This window comes from Oncorhynchus mykiss, chromosome 3 (assembly GCF_057628025.1).
Source record: "Oncorhynchus mykiss isolate SJ-2025 chromosome 3, ASM5762802v1, whole genome shotgun sequence".
NCBI classification, from domain to species: Eukaryota; Metazoa; Chordata; class Actinopteri; order Salmoniformes; family Salmonidae; genus Oncorhynchus; species Oncorhynchus mykiss.
Window position 1 is genome coordinate 52,219,376 of NC_143024.1, and position 24,824 is coordinate 52,244,199.

General features: G+C 41.4%; 1 protein-coding gene across 1 annotated transcript in view; it reads left to right on the forward strand.

Moving 5' to 3' along the window:
- Positions 1-24,824, forward strand: part of dnah7 (dynein, axonemal, heavy chain 7) — a 230,777-nt gene that overhangs the window by 53,158 nt on the left and 152,795 nt on the right. The window contains exon 20 of the mRNA XM_021596897.3: positions 13,129-13,322. Within this exon, the coding sequence (XP_021452572.3) occupies positions 13,129-13,322 (194 nt within the window). The remainder of the gene's footprint in view (positions 1-13,128; positions 13,323-24,824) is intronic.

Here is a 24,824-nt window from a genome sequence, read left to right on the forward strand (position 1 = left end):
TTTGTTCAATTGAATTCTTCATACTACAAAATAACGCCACGGAATTCTAAGCAAATCTTGTCAGCTAAATGAACTAGTGTAGCACACAGCCATTTGGCATAGACAGATCAGGGCAGATCAGGACAACTCAGAGTATGCTATTTTGTTTATCTGAAATAGACGACATTTTCTTCATTTCATGCTTCTTTAGACTTGTCTAAAATAAATAAGGCATTTTATTGTGAAGGTGTAGGCTATATTACATTTAGAATACTTTTTCAAATGTAGACGTTCCAAAGGTCAGCATCATTGGCTTGTAGGCTATGTGTGGATGCCAGGAGTTGCTAAATGTGTTTATGTTAATTGACAGTAAAAAAAAAAGACATTTTTTTTTATTTCACCTTTATTTAACCAGGTAGGCTAGTTGAGAACAAGTTCTCATTTACAACTGCGACGTGGCCAAGATAAAGCATAGCAGTGTGAACAGACAACAACACAGAGTTACACATGGAGTAAACAATTAACAAGTCAATAACACAGTAGAAAAAAAAGAGAGTCTATATACATTGTGTGCAAAAGGCATGAGGAGGTAGGCGAATAATTAAAATGTTGCAGATTAACACTGGAGTGATAAATTATCAGATGGTCATGTACAGGTAGAGATACTGGTGTGCAAAAGAGCAGAAAAGTAAATAAATATAAACAGTATGGGGATGAGGTAGGTAAAATTGGGTGGGCTATTTACCGATAGACTATGTACAGCTGCAGCGATCAGTTAGCTGCTCAGATTAATGTGAGATCGACAGTTATTTGCTTGACAATCACCGGCTGATGAAGTTTCGTGACATTCTCGCAACCAGCTTCACCTGGAATGCTTTTCCAACTATCTTGAAGGAGTTCCCACAAATACTGAGCACTTGTTAGCTGCTTATCCTTCACTCTGCGGTCTAACTCATCCCAAACCATCTCAATTGCGTTGAGGTCGAGTGATTGTGTAGACCAGGTAATCTGATGCAGCACTCCAACACTCTCCTTCTTGGTCAAATAGCCCTTACACAGCCTGGGGGTGGGTTGGGTCATTGTCCTGTTGAAAAACAAATGATAGTCCCACTAAGCGCAAACCAGATGGGATGGCATATTTCTGCAGTATGCTGTGGTAGCCATGCTGGTTAAGTGTGCCTTGAATTGAAGTAAATCACCGACAGTGTCACCATTAAAGCACCCCCACACCACCTCCCCCATGCTTCACGGTGGTAACTACCCATGTGGAGATCATCCGTTTACCTACTCTGCGTCTCACAAAGACACAGCGGACCAAAAGACTGATGTCCATTGCTCGTGTATTTTGGTAATTTTTATTGGCCCAAGCAAGTCTCCTCTTCTTATTGGTGTCCTAGTCGTGGTTATTTTGCAGCAATTTGACCACGAAGGCCTGATTCATGCAGTCTCCTCTGAACAGTTGATGTTGAGATATGTCTGTTACTTAAACTCTTCAAAGTATTTATTTGGGCTGCAATTTCTGAGGCTGGTAACTCTAATGAACTTATCCTCTGGAGCAGAAGTAACTCTGGGTCTTCCTTTCCTGTGGCGGTCTTCATGGGAGCCAGTTTCATAGCGCTTGATGGTTTTTGCGACTGCACTTTAAGAAACTTTCAATGTGTCCTAAAGTAATGATTTACTGTCATTTCTCTTTGCTTATTTGAGCTGTTCTTGCCATAATTTGGACTTGGTCTTTTACCAAATAGGGTTATCTTCTGTATAACGCATTAAGAAAGGAAAGAAATTCCACAAATGAACTTTTAACAAGGCACACCTGTTAATTAAAATGCATTCCAGGCTACCAGACTACCTCATGAAGCTGGTTGAGAGAATGACAATAGTGTGCAAAGTTGTCATCAAGGCAAAGGGTGGCTACTTTGAAGAATCTCAAATCTGAAATATATTTTGTTTTGTTTAACACTTTTTTGGTTACTATATGATTCCATATGTGTTATTCCATAGTTTTGATGTCTTCACTATTATTCTACAAAGTAGAAAATAGTAGAAATAAAGAACAACCCTGGAATGTGTAGGTGTGTCCAAACTTTATACTGTATATGTTGGTAGGCGTATAATGACTATGCATAGATAATAAACAGCGAGTGGCAGCAGCGTCAAAAAAGGGGGGGGGTGTCAATGCAAATTATCCGGGTAGCCATTTGAATAGCTGATTATTTGTAACCCTAACCCTAATTCTAAACCCAACCCCTAAGCTTTGTGCTCATGTGGACATGGTAAATGTCCATGCGAGGGATAATTTTCCTTATTTTACTAGCCATGCAGACTTTTGGTCCCCACATGGATAGAAGAACCAACCCACGCAAAACACGTACACGTACACACACACACACACACACACACACACAGACACACAGACACACAGACGGTCACACATACAGACAGTCACACACAAACACGTACACCAGTAGCCCTTTCCTAGAGACTCTCGAAAGGGTAATTGGTGTCCCCAGCAGACCCGAAATGAGACACATCAATATCAGCCCAGCGTCCTCCAGAAACTCGGCTGGCTGCGCCATCAAATAGAAATTATGGATTTTGTCTGGAAAGAGCGGGCCAGGTGGAGTCTCGTAGAAAATGAGGTTGCAAAGGGACAGAGGGCCTATAGTCTGTCTTAATGTATTTTTGTGGGATCTGTGGGTCCATGTGGTGTGATGTTATGTGTAGGCCTACTAGCAACTGTCTTCAAAATTGATAAAAGGTCAAAAATCCCGTTCTGACAATTGTAGCCTAACAGCTGCATAATGGAGTAAGATTCTCAAACCTTATTGTAAAAAAAATTCCACAAAATATTGACTGAATTAGGCTGAAGCACATAAACAAACAAAAAACTGACACAGCATTCATTTTGGTAGGAATTTCTGTATTCAATTTGGTAGGAATGTATGTATTCAATTGAATTCTGTTCAATATTCATATAATTTTCTTCTTTGAAACAACACATGCCAACATTTGAAAACCATGGTCTATTTTTGTGTTTTGTTGCTTGGGATAAATGTTTTAGAATGAAAATGTTTGGCCCATTTGCATATACACAGGGCATACTTTTTGTTATTGTTTTTGCATGGTATTTACTCTATCCAACCTGCATCTTTCTAAGGTACCACCCCATTACAATCTCACATTCTACTGTACCTGATCATGATGAATTTCACTCATATTCATGATTGTTTTTGTCAAATTCTCTGGGCATATAACATTATGTGGAGAATATGTTTATAAAACAGGTGGGTATACTTTTCTTAATATTAACACCCTTCTATAGAATATACCAACACACAAATAGTTTACAATGTGTGCAAGATCAAAACCCTTATCTACGACATTTTGTTGTTAATTTTTGGAAGCTGCTTGAGGTACTTGGTAAACATTTCAAATTAATGACATCTTTAAACTGTATTAAGAAAAATCAACACACTTGTGCAATGATCGCATTCTCCTCTGTCTCTTATATCATGGTAGAATGGTAGAATGTCTATTCTTCACAGCCACATTGGCAGGTGGTCACACAAAGCATTTTGGAGCATTTTTACTTAAATAAAATCTAATTCCCAGATTTAAATGTGTGTGTGTGTGTGTGTGTGTGTGTGTGTGTGTGTGTGTGTGTGTGCGTTTTATGTGATTTATTTTTATCTTCAACCACAGGGGTGCGCTCCAGATCCGTGAAGCTCACACTAGCCTCATCCCGCAAGTCATTATTTACTCTCCACTTTAATGTGTCAATTAATGTGTCAGCTTGTCCTCAGATGCAGATGGGAAAGAAAATTGTTCATGTTTTCTTTCTTATGTTTTTTTCACAGTCAGTATTTCTTCCAGTTAGGGGCGGGGGTGGGGTCATGTCCTGAACTAAAACAAGTCATGATTGAGCTGTCAGGTATGCCAAGCAGAGAGAAAGAGTGTGTCTGTGTCTGTCTGTGAAGTCCCTTCCTTCCGCCCACTCCTTCTCCTTCCTTCCTTCTCAAGGTAAAATGCTTTGACAACTTGTAATTAGAGCAGCATAACGGAGATGTGCATGGAGGAATGGAGGTGTAAATTGAGGAGGAGGTGGAGGAGAGGGGTGGAGTACTGTGTGCCTGTGTGTGTGTGGGGGACAAGGTTATAAATGACAATGTTTTTAGTTAAGGTACTGCATTACCACTCTTACTGTACTATACTGTACTATAACTCTTGGTCGTGTCAATTCAACTCCCATGCTGAAGGATTTAATCTGTTTGGCCAATAAAGTCTACAATGGCACATTAAACATACATTATGGCAATGTCATACATAAATATTACCTTGGTGCGTTTAATCCCTGTCCAAGCGTCGCCTTTGAAATAGAAAAACCACGTTCCATTGTTGTTGACATTTTGAAGGGGACTTGCATGTCACACGTTCTTAACAGACGTTTGAGGGAAAAACGCATAGGAAAATGCGCTTTGTACAAGCAACAGTTTGAGTGTGCGTTGCTTTTCATAAATAGATCCAGTGACAATTACTATATGTGGCAGCTTAAGTTAATTTCCACCCCACAAAAACAAGGAAATAATGACTGGAAAGGGAAGATTCCTGAGGTGGGTGGGGCATGCGCATTGCTATGTGTACAGAGAGAAGGGGGATTTTCAGAGAAACGAACGTAGATAAAAAAAAAAATTTAAAAAATGTGCTTACACTCAGGAGAGGACCCATTCAGTGTCTCACTCCTCACAAAGCCTTTCTGTTCACAGACCGAACAGAAATGTCCCCTTCATTATCTTGTATTATACCAAGAGATGTGCAAGAAAACTGAGTCTGATGTGAGAGCTGCCATTTTTCTGAATCCTACAATGGCTAAATCATCTGTCCTGAAGAAGGAGCGAAACAATTTAGCACAATCACCCAATTCAAACTCATCAAATCAGCTTTTTATTTCACTGTTTGCTTGCCAAATGAGGTTGATGATTTGATTTAGCCTGTTATCGTGAGTTGGTTACAGTAGCCGGAATGTCGCTAATAATGTAATCTCGAGAAGGGAGACTATCACCCGTAAAATCCAACAAAAACCGGATTTAATCTTAGAAAATGCAGTCTCCCCTTTCTCGCAGTAGGATCATCAAATTACAAATTTTCACGGTTACAAAAGGTGATTTAAAGAAGGCTTAGTGAGATGGGGTGCTTATTACCACTTCTTTATTACATGCTTTTAGTGTCAGTCTTCAGAAAAAGTTTATTTTGGAATGAGAGACATCATTAAAGTAAAATTTCCAGCCACTGCCTCAAATAAATCAATAGCAATCAGAGTAAGAGAAGAAAGGCAATTATTATCTCTTACTAGATGCTGTGTGGGTTCTATACTTTGTGGGAGGTCAGAAAGAGAGGATGAAATAATAAAAGCATGTTTTTAAATCCCTCCCATCCTCCATTATAACTCCCCTCCTTACTTCAAGAACTTAGAATTTTCCAGTGCAACCCTTAGAACAATGTGCAATACTAGATCAAATACATCACGTACTCTTCTATGCCTATTTTTTTCCATTTACATGGATAGGAATTGCCATGGATTTACATTTAGAACTCAATTAAAAGTATCTCTGTGGGAATTGCTCTGTACTGTACAACTACTGTGTACATTACAAAAAGGCTAGACTAGAGTAATCTCTAAAGCCTTCAGCCGATAATGTGAATAATGTAGAATTCAAGTTCCATTAGGACTCCCTGTACTGTATTAACTTTGCTCTCTCATTTTATGAAGAAGGGGAGACTGCAGGTAGTTGGTCTACAGTATGTGGTTTAGTTGTAATTTAGTACACACAGAGATAGATATCCATTTTGGTGTTACGTGTTTGTTTAGAACTTTTATTAACATTTCCCTCAAAAAGGAAAAGCACACAGTTGATCATAGCAACAACAAAATGGTTTAGTCTCTCTTATCAGTAAAATGGATACATTTAAACATTTTCCTTGTCGTTAAGAAGACACTTTCTAACTCCAAGTTTAGTTATGAGTTATGTTTCTCTGCATTATCTGTCTGTGCTCTTCATATTATATCAGCACGGTAGTATCCCTCAGTGCCGTGATCATGCATTCCCTATCTAACCTTGGAAGATTAGATGGACTTTAGGCCTTCCAGGGATGTCTAGAGCCAACATGTTAAATTAGTTGACAGCTGAGATCAGATCAGACCTGAATTGTACTGTGGGCCTCGACTTTTTAAAATCCTAGTTTTATGTTTGGCTGGAGGCTTGAATGAGGATATTGGAGTAAACTCAGAGCATGGATGCTATAAATATGGATGTAGACAAATTGCAGAATAACAACTTAAGACACACTGTGACTTTTGTGCAGGTCAATGCTAGATTTGCACTAAAGTTTACATTTCACAAGCATATCATAAGTAATGATTAATCTCTAAGTGAATATGATACCGTAGAAGTGTGGCAAATAGAATAAGAATGACTGCTCTATCACAGTCAGGGCCATATTCTGACATAAGACACCATGTAGCTGGGTAACTCAAATTGTTTACACACATCAGTGCCTGTATTCAAAAAGCATCTTACTAGAAGTGCTGATCTAAGATCAGGTCCCCCCTGTCATTATAATCCTTATTATGATCTAAAAAGCTAAACTGATCCTATATCAGCACTCCTATTCGGAGACTCTTAAAGCGGCAATCAGCAGTTGAAACAATGACAAAGCATTATCACCACCCCTGTTTATGTAAAAAGGGATGGGGCAGGAGAAATGTAACCACTCTCAAATGTATAGACATAGCTATGGATGCAAGGACTGACCATCCATCTCATCAAAATTATAGTTTTAATTAACCATGTTTTGAGGTTATTTAGTGTTTGTCCAGAGTGTGCTTAAAATAAATGCAAATAAATAGTGCTACCCTCATGGACACTCTTACACTCATGGACATTTGCTTATATGGATAACACAATCTGAAAATGCTCTGGATACATTCAGTAACATAATACATTTTGGAGTAGGTACAAGATAAGAAACAACAATTACAAGGGTTTGAGTGAGAGATCCAACTGGTGTCTCTAAGTGGCCACACACATCTCCAACTGTGCACAGTTACTAAGTAATTTCAATGCACTTTCATGACTTAATGAAAGCGTTTTCAACTATAAGGTGATATTTTGACCTTTCATAGCTTTGCCATTGAGGAACTGAAGCAAGCAGTTTTTTGTTTGGAACATCCAAACCATCACACAATTACTGTTGTTGTTGTTGTTTACGCTATCCCAAAATGTTCAATTATAAATCACAATCTGGGTCAGGTGGGCATCACTTGAAAGCTTATTCTATTGCCAACATGACTAGCTAAGTAATACATACAATCTTAGGGTGTTTAGGCTTTCAAAAGTCACTTCAGACAAACAAATTGTAATTTTGGTGCACATAGAATGGAGTCGAGTGCATTCATGCACGTGTTCCGATGCTAATTTTCTTCACAATACAACAAACAGGCTCATTCTGTTCAGGACAACCCAGGGTATAACACATGTCATCCTTGTAACTGTGGATTAAACAAAGCGATCATAAACGTTGATACTGTAAATTATGAGTTTTCACATATGGAAATGTGAGGTGCACATTTGAACTCAGGTGTGTGTTTTGTTTGTATGATATCAAAGCATGTATGATATCCTCTCGATTTTATAGCATTTCCCTCACTCGGACCCAAAAAATTAGCAAAAGTATCCCAAGTAATGAGAGGGATGGGTCATCTTCTTGCGTGGTGCTCAAGTTTATAACGGCTGCAGTCAATACCCATACAGAGCTGTGAAGCAGGGAACCAGAGCTCTGACGTCATGTATACAGTAGCATGTTACTGTACATCCACTGCGTTCCAATTTAGGTGCTTTTCAATGACAAAATCTGCCATTTTCAACCCGTATCTGTGAGTGGAAAGGGGTACTACTATGCACATAACCATATTTGCAAGAGATCCCAATGCATTTAAGTGGCCATATACTTAAATGGGAGAAATTCAGGTTGCTACTTATTTTCAATGGTGTAAGATAGAAACTTTAAAACTGCTGACCAGTCTGGAATAGGTTGCTTGTATACAGCTTTTTGATACCATCTATACTTTCTGAACCATGTTTTAAATGGGCATAATTATATATTTTTTAAGTCACATACACCAGATAAGTGCAGTGAAATGTTTTACAGAGTCGGCCATAGAAGTACTGCGCCTCTGGAGCAAATTAGGGTTAGGTGCATCAGTCAAGGGCACATGAACAGATTTTTCACCTTGTCGGCTGGAGTATTCGAACCAGTGACTATTCAGTTACTGGCCCAGCGCTCTAGCCGCTAGTCTACCTACCGCCTCAATCCCATTTGCATTCGCAACTGCTCTTGAACAGTTAAAGATACCAACACCAAAACAACTTTAACATGTGCAGTGCTTGAGGTGTGATCACTCTAGCCTAATATACTAGGCCACTATAATTCACTATAATAACTCCACACCTACAAACCACCATCAATTGACTTTTTGGTCCAGCCACTGACAGTTGGATACAAAAAATCTACTAGCCACTCAGATTTTCTACCAGCCAAAATATATTATTTTGCCATAATTACACCAAAAACAAAAAGATGTGTGCTTTCTATTTTTCTAAAACAGGAAATATGTTACTAGTAAGAAGTAATGGGGTATATTGCTAAATTCCATTTCATTTTTGTGACCTGTGTCTTTCAACCAATGTATGTTTAAAATAAATAATTTAAGGCCTCCCAAGTAGCGCAGTGGTCTAAGGCACTGCATTGCAGTGCTTGAGGTGTCACTACAGACCCGGGTTCGATCCCAGGCCGTGTCTGGCGCACAATTGGCCCAGTATCGTCTAGGTTAGGGGAGAATTTGGCCGGGAGGCTTTAGTTGGCTCATCATGCTCTAGCGACTCCTTGTGGCGGGCAGAGCACCTGCATAGTCAGTTGAACAGTGTTTCGTCTGACACATTGGTGCGGCTGCCTTCTCGGGTTCAAGGAGTGCAATTTGGCAGGTCGTATAACTCGGCAGGACGTATAACTCGACCTTTGTCTCTCCCGAGCCTGTTGAGTTGAGTTGTAATTGGATATGAAAAATCTGTAAAAACAGATAAACAACTGAACATCAAGAAACAACAAAGTGCCCTGCCACAAAAGATAGAGTGATATGGCATATTCATTATTACAGTTCACGGCTCTATTTTTTACAAGGACTAGGACAGTGGTCCTCTTTTCTGAGTCAAGGTCACTTTCTGAGTCAAAATGCAAGTCTACGACTCAGATTATTTTTTAAACATGATAAACGTAAGCAACATTAACCAATTAAAGACATGAAAGACATTAACATTAACCAATTAAAGACAGTTCTTTAGCAATGATGTTTGTGCAAAATGTCCTTGTTTAAAAAAAAAAAAAATAATAATAATAATAATTGTCCCTTAAAATAACATAACATTGATCAAAAATAGTGTGTAGACATTGTTAATGTTGTAAATGACTATTGTAGCTGGAAACGGCAGATTTTTTAAATGGAATACAGTGGGGCAAAAAAGTATTTAGTCAGCCACCAATTGTGCAAGTTCTCCCACTTAAAAAGATGAGAGAAGCCTGTAATTTTCATCATAGGTACACTTCAACTATGACAGACAAAATTAGAAAAAAAATCCAGAAAATCACATTGTAGGATTTTTTTATGAATTTATTTGCAAATTATGGTGGAAAATAAGTATTTGGTCAATAACAAAAGTTTATCTCAATACTTTGTTATATACCCTTTCTTGGCAATGACAGAGGTCAAACGTTTTCTGTAAGTCTTCACAAGGTTTTCACACACTGTTGCTGGTATTTTGGCCCATTCCTCCATGCAGATCTCCTCTAGAGCAGTGATGTTTTGGGGCTGTTGCTGGGCAACACGGACTTTCAACTCCCTCCAAAGATTTTCTATGGGGTTGAGATCTGGAGACTGGCTAGGCCACTCCAGGACCTTGAAAGGCGGTGTGTTTGGGATCATTGTCATGCTGAAAGACCCAGCCACTTTTCATCTTCAATGCCCTTGCTGATGGAGGTTTTCACTCAAAATCTCACGATACATGACCCCATTCATTCTTTCCTTTACACGGATCAGTCGTCCTTGTCCCTTTGCAGAAAAACAGCCCCAAAACATGATGTTTCCACCCCCATGCTTCACAGTAGGTATGGTGTTCTTTGGATGCAACTCAGCATTCTTTGTCCTCCAAACACGACGAGTTGAGTTTTTACCAAAAAGTTATATTTTGGTTTCATCTGACCATATGACAGTCTCCCAATCTTCTTCTGGATCATCCAAATGCTCTCTAGCAAACTTCAGACGGGCCTGGACATGTACTGGCTTAAGCAGGGGGACATGTCTGGCACTGCAGGATTTGAGTCCCTGGCGGCGTAGTGTGTTACTTTGTTACTTTGGTCCCAGCTCTCTGCAGGTCATTCAATAGGTCCCCCCGTGTGGTTCTGGGATTTTTGCTCACCGTTCTTGTGATAATTTTGACCCCACGTGGTGAGATCTTGTGTGGAGCCCCAGATCGAGGGAGATTATCAGTGGTATTGTATGTCTTCCATTTCCTAATAATTGCTCCCACAGTTGATTTCTTCAAACCAAGCTGCTTACCTATTGCAGATTCAGTCTTCCCAGCCTGGTGCAGGTCTACAATTTTGTTTCTGGTGTCCTTTGACAGCTCTTTGGTCTTGGCCATAGTGGAGTTTGGAGTGTGACTGTCTGAGGTTGTGGACAGGTGTCTTTTATACTGATAACAAGTTCAAACAGGTGCCATTAATACAGGTAACGAGTGGAAGACAGAGGAGCCTCTTAAAGAAGAAGTTACAGGTCTGTGAGAACCAGAAATCTTGCTTGTTTGTAGGTGACCAAATACTTATTTCCACCATAATTTGCAAACAAATTCATTAAAATGTGATTTTCTGTATTTTTTTTCTCATTTTGTCTGTCATAGTTGAAGTGTACCTATGATGAAAATTACAGGCCTCTCTCATCTTTTTAAGTGGGAGAACTTGCACAATTGGTGGCTGACTAGATACTTTTTTGCCCCACTGTATCTACATAGGCGTACAGAGGCCCATTTTCAGCACCCATCACTCCTGTGTTCCAATAGCACGTTGTGTTAGCTAATCTAAGTTTATCATTTTAAAAGGATAATTGATCATTAGAAAACCATTTTGCAATCATGTTAGCACAGCTAAAAATTCTAGTGCTGATTAAAGAAGCAATAAACCTGGCCTTCTTTAGACGAGTTGGGTATCTGGAGCATCAGCATTTATGGGTTCGTTTACAGGCTCAAAATAGCGAGACAGAGAGCTAGTAAGATTTCATTTTTTTTTTCCATTTTTAATTTTCACCTACTTAGTTTAGCCTACTCAAACATCTGGCTCAAACAGAGATGCTATGTTACCTAGCTGGCTATTGCTATCCAACACTGTAACTCTTCCAAGTCAAGGTAATCTTTTGGTTTTATTAATTTATTGCCACCAGAACCAGCTGGTTTAACTGCTAAACTGCTTGTTAACTGTACACTGTACTGCATGATTGAAGCGGTGACATGGCTGTGTGTAGCGATTAGCGTTTATAATATAAAGGTATGGCTTGGAACGTTTTTTTTTGCCTGGTCACAGACAGCTGATGTGTTGTGCACTGAAGTGTACAAGCGAAAGGAAACGGTGAGAGGAGGAGAGCGCATAGATGTGAGAAGGAATTATACCACGATCTGGCTGCAATGAAAGTGAACTGTGTTTGTGTGTGATCAAGGGGTGAATTAATTCCGCCGATTCTGTAGAAAACGTTTCTTAAACGGAACAAAACTGTTTGCAACTGTTGGACTAATAGATCAGCTAGATGCAGGCAATGTCATTACACCTTGATTGCTCAAATGTATCTTGACCTGTGCACCTACGTTGTAAACTTTCATTCATAGGCTAATTTGTAGCAACCTCATGATGGGTATATGGAAATGATGAGTATCATGTAGTAGCCTAAACCTATCAGTGTTAGCATTGAGCTGTAATAGAAATAAGGCCATTCTTATAAAAATTAATTATCATCCTCCCTCATCTTAAATGGCACCAATCGCCACTGATCTCATAGTATCAACGTTGCTGTGCGTTTGAGGTTTCTTTTTGCAGTCTATGGTTCGAGGAAACTGCAGACACGGTGATCTGAGCTATCGGATTGGCCAGCGGTAGGTCCTATAAGTGAACTTGACTTGCTCTACACATGAAATGGTTAAAAATGGGAACACTTTGCCTTCCCGGCGCTAGTTCTGCTGAATAAAGTTCACTTACCGCCAACAGCGGGAAAAACATTAAAGAAATAGGAACGCAAAGCTTTATCATTAGATTGCGATCGACTGGTTGGTGACCACTGATATAGGAGAACAATGAAAGTATAATGAGTGTTTTAATGATAGGAAATTATCAATATTTCATGAATATACGTTTTTAGGAGTGATCCATGCTCAATTAAGCACAATCATTAGGTGAGATAAAAATGTTCAGCTCCCCCGTGGTAAGTTGGACACTTGCTTGTCTGTGATGGAAAAAAACTCAAGACGTCGATGTCTTCGTTGCAGCAGACAGTTGGAGCAAACAACTTAGTGTGTGAAGAAAACAATGTCTGGCCAAGAAACAGAATGACAAAGTCACACTTTAGTAGACTTTCTTGTCAAATCCAACTTCTACTTGTGGCCTGTTCCCAAATGCTCTGTGTGACCACCCGCCAACGTGCCTGGTGAAATAGATATTCTTACCCACCAATGCCAAATTTTACCCACATTTGGTGGGTGGCGGGTGTTAATTTCCGACCCTGCAAACCACCCCAAAATGGGTCACTATAACTAACACACAGCCTATGAAAACCGTATTACTACCATTAATACTACTGTCATCACTGCCATTACTACTACTATTTCACAACCATAAATACTTCAAGACTAGCAAGCACACCACATTTACTTCAGTACATGTCCTTTTCTAGTTGTTACTAATTTAAGTCCAAAAAATGATGTTGCAACTGCAGATTGCTCCTTTAAATACAGGTCAGGCCCAGATTATTGGAAATATTCAATTTCCTTCTATTCCTGACAGGACAAGCACGTGCTGGCCGTGGTGGCCATCGACCAGATGCTGGAGAAGCTGAAGAAGTCAAACGAGTTCCTGGAGTTGATCCTGAAGGGCCTCAATGAATACTTGGAGAAGAAGCGCCTCTACTTTCCACGATTCTTCTTCCTGTCCAACGACGAGCTGCTGGAGATCCTGTCTGAAACCAAAGACCCCACAAGGTAAGAGCACTGGCATTAACCTTATACCCGTTCAGACCTGGGTTCAAATACTATTTGAAAACATTTTAAATACTTAATTGGGCTTGAATGAACTTGCCTAGCACAATGGAACCAATGGAATAGCCTTAAAATGGAAAACTCTGTCCATCTGGCACTCCAGGCAGGGTAAAGCAAACGCTAAAATGACTGTTACAGTCCTATCCGTGTGGGATTAACCCTATTTCACTAGTGCGTTACAGTGTAAATTATGCATTGTATTGTAGCATTGATAGGTGGGTAAATGGGAGTAAACAGTATGATTTGTATTCCCTCCCGACTATGAGAGGTGCCCAAGCTTTGCAGCAATGTAAACTCTTTGTAAATCTATCCCTTTAAGCCGTAAAAGTGCGTTATTTTTGTGGATAAAGTGTTTCTTGCCCAAGGTCCTAGTGTGTAACTCAACTGAGGCAGGCAATCACTAGATTGATTGTGACACTGCTGAAATGAAATTGATTGCTCTTGAATAATCACAGCTCAAGCCTTTGCTGTAAGACTTCAGGGATACACTAACCACTTGTTAGGAAGAACTGAAAAACACTGAACAAAAATATAAACGCAACATGTAAACTGTTGGTCCCATGTTTTGTGAGCTAAAATGAAAGATCCCAGAAATTTTCCATACGCATAAAAAGCGTATACATCCCTGTTAGTGAGCATTTCCTCTGCCAACATAATCCTCACATGACATGTGTGGCATATCAAGAAGCTGATTAAACAGCATGATCATTAAACAGGTGCACCTTGTGCTGGGAAAAAATAAAGGCTACTCTAAAGTGTGCAATTTTGTCACACAACACAATGCCACAGATGTTTGAGGGAAAGTTAAATTGGCATGCTGACTGCATGAATGTCCACCAGAGCTGTTACCAGAAAATGTCATGTTAATTTCTCCACCGTAAGCCGCCTCCAACATCCTTTTAGAGAATTTGGCAGTTTGTCCAACTGGCCTCACAACCGCAGACCATGTTTATCCACGCCAGCCCAGGACCCCCACATCCGGCTTCACCTGTGGGAAAGTCTGAGACCATCCACCCAGATAGCTGATGAAAGTGTGGGTTTGCACAACCTAAGATTTTCTCCACGTAACCGACTTCAGTGGGCAAATGCTGACATTTGACAGCCACTGGCACGCTGGAGAAGTGTGCTCTTCAGAGATTAATCCCTGTTTCAACTGGACCGGGCAGATGGCAGATGGATTGTTTGGCGTCGTGTGGGCGAGCGGTTTGCTGATGTCAACGTTGTGAACTAGGAATGGGCGGTATACTGTATTTTACTATATACTGGTATTGATGCACATACCGGTTTGGGTTTTTACTTTACCTTCTATAATGGTATTTGATTGTTTGGTTTGTTGACTCCGCTACTTGAGTCAATCTCTCTCTCTCTCTTCTCTCTTCTCTCTTCTCTCTTCTCTCTTCTCTCTTCTCTCTTCTCTCTCTCTCTCTCTCTCTCTCTCTCTCTCTCTCTCTCTCTCTCTCTCTCTCTCTCTCTCTCTTTCTTCTCTCTTCTCTCTTCTCTCTCTCTCTCTCTCTCTCTCTCTCTCTCTCTCTCTCTCTCTCTCTCTCTCTCTCTCTCTCTCTCTCTCTCTCTCTCTCTTTCTCTCCCCTCCCCTCCCCTCCCCTCCCTGCTGCTTTCCTCACAGACCTAATCCCACCCCCAGTCACTCAAGGAGCGCATTTGTTGTTGCTTGACCACTAGACGCTTTCGTTCAGTTTCCATGGTCAATGCAACAATGTTGATGACAACGATGTTGTTTCCACTTTGATCTTAATATAAATCCACAAGCATTTTATAATTGCAATATTAGTTTGTGTTTCTTACATCTGCAAACAGCTAGTTTGTATCTTCTTTGCAAGTTATGCTAACTCGTGTTAGCCCCTAATGCTAATCGCTAGTTAACTGGCTAAAAGTACTGAGGCCTAAATCATCATGTTGTTTGTGCAACAGTATCTTCTAAATCAAAGAGGAACAGGTGAAGCATGAATATGTTGGCTATATGAATAAAGTGTTAATGTAGCTAAAGATTATAGGGTCCCATAGGAAACACGGAACATCACTTTGGTTCCTAACCTGTCACAATAACTCGTCCATTGCATTTTAATTTATTGTCATATCAAACAACACTGTATTCAAAGTGTCCACTTACTTATATTCTAACTATATAATTATAATAAACATTATATTTCCATGATTCCAAAAGTTTACCCAAGTGTTTTTTTTATCTAAATCACAATTGCAACATTTGGTTAAAAATAAGGCCTAGTATTTTTGCCCATATCGTGGCAGTGTGGAAATGATCTCAAATGAGTGCAGGAAATGCAGAAGTAGGTGGAAATGCAGGAAATGATTTTCGGTTGAAGTTGAATTGAACAGTATAAAACAATCCGAATGGTGAAAGACCCATTTAAATCATTTTGAATATATGTGTTGCCACCTTAGGGTCACGCACTACTCATAAAGAAAATGTAGAACTTTTATTAATCAAAAACATAAAATACCGCCAAATACCGTCATACCGTCCAAAATTAGAAAAATACCATGATATGACATTTTGGCCATATCGCTCAGCCCTATTGTGAACAGAGTGCCACATGGTGAAGGTGGGGTGATGATATGGGTAAGCATAAGCTATGGACAACGAACACAATTGCATTTTATCTATGGAAATTTGAATGTACAGAGATACTGTGACGAGATCCTGAGATCCATTGTTGTGCCATTCATCCACCGCCATCACATGTTTGCATGATAATGCACGACCCCATGTCGCACGGATCTGTACACAATTCCTGGAAGCTGAAAATGTCCCAGGGTCTTTTATGGCCTGCATACTCACAAGACATGTCAACCATTGATTATGTTTGGGATGCTTTGGATCGACGTGTATGACAGCGTGTTCCAGACCCGCCAATATCCAGCAACTTCACATAGCCATTGAAGAGGAGTGGGACAACATTCCACAGGACACAATCAACAGGCTGATCAACTCCATGTGAAGGAGGCCAATGGTGGTCAGAACCGATACTGAATGGTTTTCTGATCTACACCCCTACCGTTTTCTTTAAGGTTTCTGTGACCAATAGAAACATCTGTATTCCCTGTCATGTGAAATCCATAGATTAGGGCCTAATGAATTTATTTAATTTGACTGATTTCCTTATATGAACTGTAACTCAGTAAAATCTTTGAAATTGTTGCATGTTTGGTGTATTTTTTTAGTTCAGTGTATATTTCAGTATTTGTGTGGGTATCTTAGCTATATCAGTCATGGTATAGCTAGCTATCTGTCAGTTAGTTAGGTTAAGTGGTGGACATCACCTTTGGTTGCATTGTATATGTGATATCTTTCCATTTTTATTTCTCACAAGTGCTTTTATAATGCTTAACTTGAAAGCCCAACATTGCAGTAGTATTCAATATCAAAATAGTTTAACTAATAAAAAACATGAGAAATTAGAAATAAGACTGGAAGCAATGCTACAGGAAGCTAAATCTCATTCCAAAATCCTGGGCATTGATATGGAGTTGGTCCCCCCTTTGCTGCTATAACAGCCTACACTCTTCTGGGAAGGCTTTCCTCTAGACGTTGGAACAAAAGCATTGATGAGACTGGGCACTGATGTTGAGCGATTAGGCCTGGCTCACAGTCGGCGTTCCAATTCATCCCAAAGGTGTTTGATGGGGTTGAGGTCAGGGCTCTGTGCAAGCCAGTCAAGTTCTTCCACACCGATCTCGACAAAACATTTCTGTTTCGACCTCGCTTTGTGCCCTGGGGCATTGTCGTGCTGAAACAGGAAAGGGCCTTCCCCAAACTGTTGCCGCAAAGTTGGAAGCAAAGAATTGTCTAGAATGTCATTCTATGCTGTAGCATTAAGATTTCCCTTCAATGGAACTAAGGGGCCTAGCCCAAACCATGAAAAACAGCCTTTCCTCATCCACCAAACTTTACAGTTGGCACTTTGCATTGGGACAGGTAGCGTTTTTCTGGCATCTGCCAAACCAAGATTCATCCGTCGGTCTGACAGATGGTGAAGCGTGATTCATCACTCCAGAGAATGCGTTTCCACTTCTCCAGAGTCCAATGGCGGCGAGCTTTCCACCACTCCAGCCGACGCTTGGCATTGCGCATTGGTGAGCTTAGGCTTGTGTGTGGCTGCTCGGCCATGGAAACCCATTTCATGAAGCTCCCCTGACGAACAGTTGTTATGCCGACGTTGCTTCCAGAGGCAGTTTGGAACTTGGTAGTGAGTGTTGCAACCAAGGACAGGCAATTTTTTTACGCTCTACACGCTTCAGCACTCGGCGGTCTTGTTCTGTGAGCTTGTGTGGCCTACCACTTCGCGTCTGAGCAGTTGTTGCTCCTAGATGTTTCCACTTCACAATAACAGCATTTATAGTTCACTGGGGCAGGTCTAGCAGGGCAGACATTTGACGAATTGACTTCTTGGAAAGGTGGCATGCTATGACTGTGCTACTTTGAAAGTCACTGAGCTCTTCAGTAAAGCTGTCCTGCTGTCCATGTTTGTCTATGGAGATTGCATGACTGTGTGCTCAATTGTATACACCTGTCAGCAACGGTTGTGGCTGAAATAGCCGAATCCACTAATTTGAAGGGGTGTCTACACACTTTTGGTCATGTATTGTATATACAAGGTCAGTACAGGACCAAATTTACAATTAGCAGGGATACTGGAGTATTTGAGTTTTATAAATACATGCAGATGTAGGCAGGGATTATGAGAAAGTGACTGGTAGCAGGATAAATAATAATAGAAAAAGTATGGCAACAGCATAAGTGGTGAGTAAGTCTGTGTGTGGTGGTGAGTGTGTGTAAGATTGTCAGTGTATGTGTGATAGGCTATAGCTTTGAACAGGGATGAAAAGTGACTTAGCAGGAATACATAAATAGTTATGGTAATATACTAATGGTAATATATAGAGTGCATTCGGAAAGTATTCAGACTCCTTGACTTTTACACATTTTGTTACGTTACAGCCTTATTCTAAAATATATAAAACAAAACATTCTACACACAATACCCCATAACAACAAAGCAAAAACATGTTTGTAGACATTTTTGCAAATGTGTATGAAAAAATACAAACGTATTTTCATAAGTATTCAGACCCTTTGCTATGAGACTTGAAATTGAACTTAGGTACATCCTGTTTCCATTTATCATCCTTGATGTTTCTACAACTTGATTGGAGTTCCCCCAATTGTATTCTAACTACAGTGGGGAGAACAAGTATTTGATACACTGCCGATTTTGCAGGTTTTCCTACTTACAAAGCATGTAGAGGTCTGTAATTTTTTATCATAGGTATACTTCAACTGTGAGAGATGGAATCTAAAACAAAAATCCAGAAAATCACATTGTATGATTTTTAAGTAACTAATTAGCATTTTATTGCATGAGATAAGTATTTGATACATCAGAAAAGCAGACCTTAATATTTGGTACAGAAACGTTTGTTTGCATGCAATTACAGAGATCATATGTTTCCTGTAGTTCTTGACCAGATTTGCACACACTGCAGCAGGGATTTTGGCCCACTCTTCCATACAGACCTTCTCCAGATCCTTCAGGTTTCGGGGCTGTTGCTGGGCAATACAGACTTTCAGCTCCCTCCAAAGATGTATTATTGGGTTCAGGTCTGGAGACTGGCTAGGCCACTCCAGGATCTTGAGATGCTTCTTACGGAGCCACTCCTTAGTTGCCCTGGCTGTGTGTTTCGGGTCGTTGTCCTGCTGGAAGACCCAGCCACGACCCATCTTCAATGCTCTTACTGAGGGAAGGAGGTTGTTGGCCAAGATCTCGCGATACATGGCCCCATCCATCCTCCCCTCAATACGGTACTGTAGTCCTGTCCCCTTTGAAGAAAAGCATCTCCAATGAATGATGTTTCCACCTCCATGTTTCATGGTTGGGTTGGTGTTCTCGGGGTTGTACTCATCCTTCTTCCAAAAAGCTCTATTTCTGTCTCATCAGACCACATGACCTTCTCCCATTCCTCCTCTGGATCATCCAGATGGTCATTGGCAAACTTCAGATGGGCCTGGAGATGCGCTGGCTTGAGCAGAGAGACCTTGCGTGCGCTGCAGTATTTTAATCCATGATGGTGTAGTGTGTTACTAATGGTTTTCTTTGAGACTGTGGTCCCAGCTCTCTTCAGGTCATTGACCAGGTCCTACCGTGTAGTTCTGGGCTGATCCCTCACCTTCCTCATGATCATTGATGCCCCACTAGGTGAGATCTTGCATGGAGCCCCAGATCGAGGGTGATTGACCGTCATCTTGAACTTCTTCCATTTTCTAATAATTGTGCCAACAGTTGTTGCCTTCTCAACAAGCAGCTTGCCTATTGTCCTGTAGCCCAACCCAGCCTTGTGCAGGTCTACAATTTTATCCCTGATGTCGTTACACAGCTCTCTGGTCTTGGCCATTGTGGAGAGGTTGGAGTCTGTTTGATTGAGTGTATGGACAGGTGTCTTTTATACAGGTAACGAGTTCAAACAGGTGCAGTTAATACAGGTAATGAGTGGGATTCTTAAAACAAAACTAACAGGTGATCAAATACTTATGTCATGCAAATGAATTACTTAAAAATCATGCAATGTGATTTTCTGGATTTTTGTTTTAGATTCCGTCTCTCACAGTTGGAAGTGTACCTATGATACAAATTACAGACCTCTACATGCTTTGTAAGTAGGAAAACCTGCAAAATCGGCAGTATCTCAAATACTCCCCACTGTATATAATTGAAATAATTGTTATATTTCCATGATTCCAACAGTTTACCCAAGTGTTTTGTTCTAAATTGCAAGTCCAATTGCAACATTTGGTTAAAAATATGGCCTTAATGTTTTAATGTTCATCTGGACCAGTCCAGTGACTGCTGTGAAAGGACAGCTGACAACATAGGAAAGTCTGTGTGACAGCTTGGAGAGACAGCTGACCGGAGGGAATAGACCCCACTGGGGCTGTCATGGGCTAGCTACCCATGTTGGCAGTTTCCGACGCTGTTTCACTATGTTGGAGACACCCGCTAAGTGCTACTGAAAGTCAACAAAGGAACATACCCCTAGAGCCTGCGAGAGCTGGGGCGCAAGATGGCTCAACAACTGATCACACGGTTACGGACCCAGGAACGGAAACGACTACGAGTAGGAACACAGCACATGAGACAACCATAACAGCAGCAGGACACACACTTCAGGTGTGCAGCTGTGGTTGGGAGAGAGTAACATCGGCAAGGGGGTTAAGGATCCATCAAGGGAGGAAAAGGTGCTTGGGAGAGCAGAGACAGGGACCTCGCATTGACCAGTACTTCTTACGAAGCAGCCAGTCAAATCAGTCGAATGAAGCACAGCGACTGGACGCAAACCAAAGTTCGCAGAGCATCAGCACCCCTGTAACCGAGGAGGATAACACAAGCACAGAAATGCCGGTGGGTGAACTCACCCAACCACAGAGACCTCTAAAAGAGGAAAAGATCAAAGGGCACAGACCGAGTGTGAAGTGGCCCAAAGCTGTTGAAAAGAGAGAGTGGGAAACAATCAACAACGACCTGACAAAAATCTTGGAACAACAGGTAGGAACAGCAGAGAAAAAGCTTGAAAGGATGGGAGACATTATCTACCACTACGGCGAAGAGCGCTTTGGAGTAAACGAAAGGAGAAGTGGCAAGACACCACCCGCGCCAGCCAAATCTAGGAGGCAGCAGGAGATCGAGATACTTGTCAGAGAGAGAAGGCAGCTGAGGAAGCAGTGGAAGAAGGCCTCTGATGCAGAGAGAGAAGGTCTCATGCTACTCCAAGAAGACATTAAATGTCGGCTGGCAACCTTGCGAAGAGCGGAAAACTTAAGGAAACTTCGTAGGAAGAAGGAACACTCAAGAACACGGTTCTATAAAAACCCCTTTAAGTTTGTCAAAGATCTCTTTGCAAAGGAAAAGTGCGGAATCCTAAAAACTCCAAAGCCTGAACTGGAAGAACATCTGGAAAAGGTCCACCAGGACATGAAAAGGCATGAGCAGATAATCATCCCACATGACATCCCACCTATTCAATCACCAGAATTCAATCTGGACACTGACCCTCCAAAATGGAGGGATGTAGAGAACGTTGTCCGAAGAGCAAGAGCGGCCTCGGCTCCTGGGCCTAATGGAGTACCATACAAGCTCTACAAGAACGCCCCAGGCGGCTACTTGCAAAACTGCAGGATAACATCAAGTGGGCCCGGATGAAAATCAAGCCAAGCAAATCTCGAAGCATCTCCATAGTCAAGGGACAGCTTAAAGATGTGAGGTTCTGCATTGGAGATGACCCGATACCAACGGTGTCTGAGCAACCCATCAAGAGCCTGGGTAGATGGTACAACGAAAGCCTCCGGGATAAAGATCAAGTTCAGCAAGTAAGGCAGGACATCGCCGACGGTCTTGAGAACATCAACAAGACCCTACTGCCTGGGAAGCTCAAGCTTTGGTGCCTACAGTTTGGACTTCTCCCCCGGGTAATGTGGCCACTCACCGTCTATGAGGTCCCAATAACAACAGTGGAGAAGATGGAGCAAACCATTACCTCATACGTGAAGAAATGGCTGGGTGTCCCACGATGCCTGAGTAACATCGGCCTCTATGGCAAAGGGGTCCTTGAACTACCTCTTACAAGTCTAACGGAGGAGTACAAGTGCTCTAAAGTAAGACTTCAGATGACATTGAAGGACTCCAAAGACCAGACCATTAGCAAGGCTGCACCTCCCCTACAAACTGGACGGAAATGGACATCATCCAAGGCTGTGCAGCAAGCAACATCAGCCCTGAGACACCAAGACATTGTGGGGAATATCCAGCATGGAAGAGGAGGCTTTGGCCTGGCAGCAAGTAAACCAACGTTCTATAAGGCAACAACATCTGAACGCAGGAAGCTGGTGGTCGAGGAGGTGCGCAGACAGGAGGAGACTGCAAGAAGTGCAAAGGCTGTCTCTCTTGCTAAATAAGGGCAATGGACGCGGTGGGAAGGCCTGGAGAGGAGAAAGATCAACTGGAGTGAGCTTTGACAAATGGAGGCAAGCAACATCAGCTTCATCATAAGAGCTGTTTATGATGTGCTTCCATCACCAAAAAATCTACATCAATGGTATGGCGAGGACTCGACCTGCCCCCTCTGCCCAGTTCCAGCGACTCTCAGGCATATAATGACAGGTTGCAAGACCAGCCTCTCACAAGGCCGCTACACCTGGAGGCACAATCAGGTCCTCAAGAGCCTGGCTGCAGCACTTGAGACCAAGAGGAGTGCAACCAATTCATTACCTCCAAAAACAAGCAATCCCGTCAAAACAACAACATTCATCCGGGAGGGACAGAAAAGGCCCAAGTATCCTCCTACGAAGCCAGAAACTGGACACCTAGCCATGGCCCGGGACTGGAAGATGCTTGTCGATATTGGCCAGCAACTAATTTTTCCATCTGAGATTGCTTCTACCAACCTTTGGCCAGACATGGTACTCTGGTCCCCTTCACGAAAGGCTGTGTACATCATAGAGCTCACAGTCCCGTGGGAAAACTCTGTTGAAGAGGCCTACGAGCGTAAGAAACTGCGTTACACAGAGTTGGCAGCAGACGCAACTCAGCGTGGCTGGAATGCAAAAGTCTGGCCAGTTGAAGTGGGATGCAGAGGATTCGTGGCTTCTTCCACCATCAGGTTGCTGAAAGAACTTGGAATCCATGGACAGGCTCTGCGGCAGACCGTCAGAGCAATTTCTCACGCAGCTGAAAGAGTCAGCCAGTGGATCTGGATCAAACGGAAGGACCCTTGCTGGGCTATAACTTCATGACCCCCCACCCCCACCTGAGAACCCAATTCAGATCCCTCCAACTTGAGGAGGGCATATGAGGTATGCGGTCAGCTGTAGGGCTGGCTCAGGGAAGAGGACGCCCCTGTCTTGCATAGTCCCGTGGGACATCTTAATTGGGCATGGGACACAAGCTAAGGCTTGATCACCCTTTAGCTGGCCACCTTTGATGAGGGTGTTTAGTGATTAAAGGCCGAAACACCCACTGATTCGAAGGCACCCTACTGAGGATGTGTCCCATAATTGACATCTTAACCCAGTCTAAGAAATAAACCTCCCATGCCACTCTGTCAACATCACGGCAAATCTCATGTGAGTGCATTCCATCTATTGGCACAATGGACAGTTTTTAACATCTCGTCCCGTGTTTTATGATTCTGCCAATGTCGTGCAGCCCAACACGGCAGTGGGGAAATTATCTCAAAGGAGTGCAGAAAATACAGAAATTGATGATAATACTGACAATTATTTTTCATTGAAACCACAAAACATAAAATACCGTCAAATACCGTCAACATTTAAAAATGTTGGGCTATATTGCCCAGCCCTATTATGACTCATGATAATACAGTGCCTTCAGAAAGTATTCATACTCCTTGACTTATTCCACATTTTGTTGTGTTTTACAGCCTGAATTCAAAATGGATTAAACAAATGTATCACCCATCTACACACCCCATAATGACAAAGTAAAAACATGTTTTGAGACATTTTTACCAATTTGTTGAAAATTAAATACAGCTCATTTACATAAGTATTCACATCCCTGAGTCAATACATGTTCGAATCACCGTTCGCAGCGATTACAGCCTTGAGTCTTTATGCGTAAGTCTCTTAAGAGCTTTGCACACCTGGATTGTACAATATTTGCATATTATTATTTTTTTAATTCTTCATGCTCTGTCAAGTTGGTTGTTAATCATTGCAACACAGCCATTTTCCAGTCATGCCATAGATTTTCAAGTCGATTTCAAAACTCTAACTGTAACTAGGCCACTCAGGAGCAATCAATGTCGTCTTGGTAAGCAAGTCCAGTGTATATTTGGTCTTGTGTTTTTGGTTATTGTCCTGCTGAAGAGTTGTCTCCCAGTGTCTTTTAGAAAGCAGACTGAACCAGGTTTTCCTCTAGGATTTTGCTTTTGCTTTGCTCTATTCTGTTTATTTTCATCCTAAAAAAAAGTCCCTGGTCCTTGCCGATGACAAGCATACCCATAACGTGATGCACCCACCACCATGCTTAAAAATATGAACAGTGGTCCTCAGTGATGTGTTGAGTTGGATTTGCCCAAAACATAATGTTTTTTATATTAATTTATATATTATATTTATTTATATTAATATATATTAATCAAATGCCCCCCTCCCCCACCCCACACCCCCTCTTTTAAGCTGCTGCTGCTCTCTGTTTATTATGTTTCCATAGTCACTTGAATTTTACCTACATGTACATATTACCTCAATTACCTCGACTAACCTGTGCCCCCGCACATTGACTCTGTATCGGTACTCCCTGTATATAGCCTTGCTACTGTTATTTTACTGCTGCTAATGAAAGGCCTAATTAATGAATTATTAATTATTTTTTACTTATCTATTTTTTACTTAAG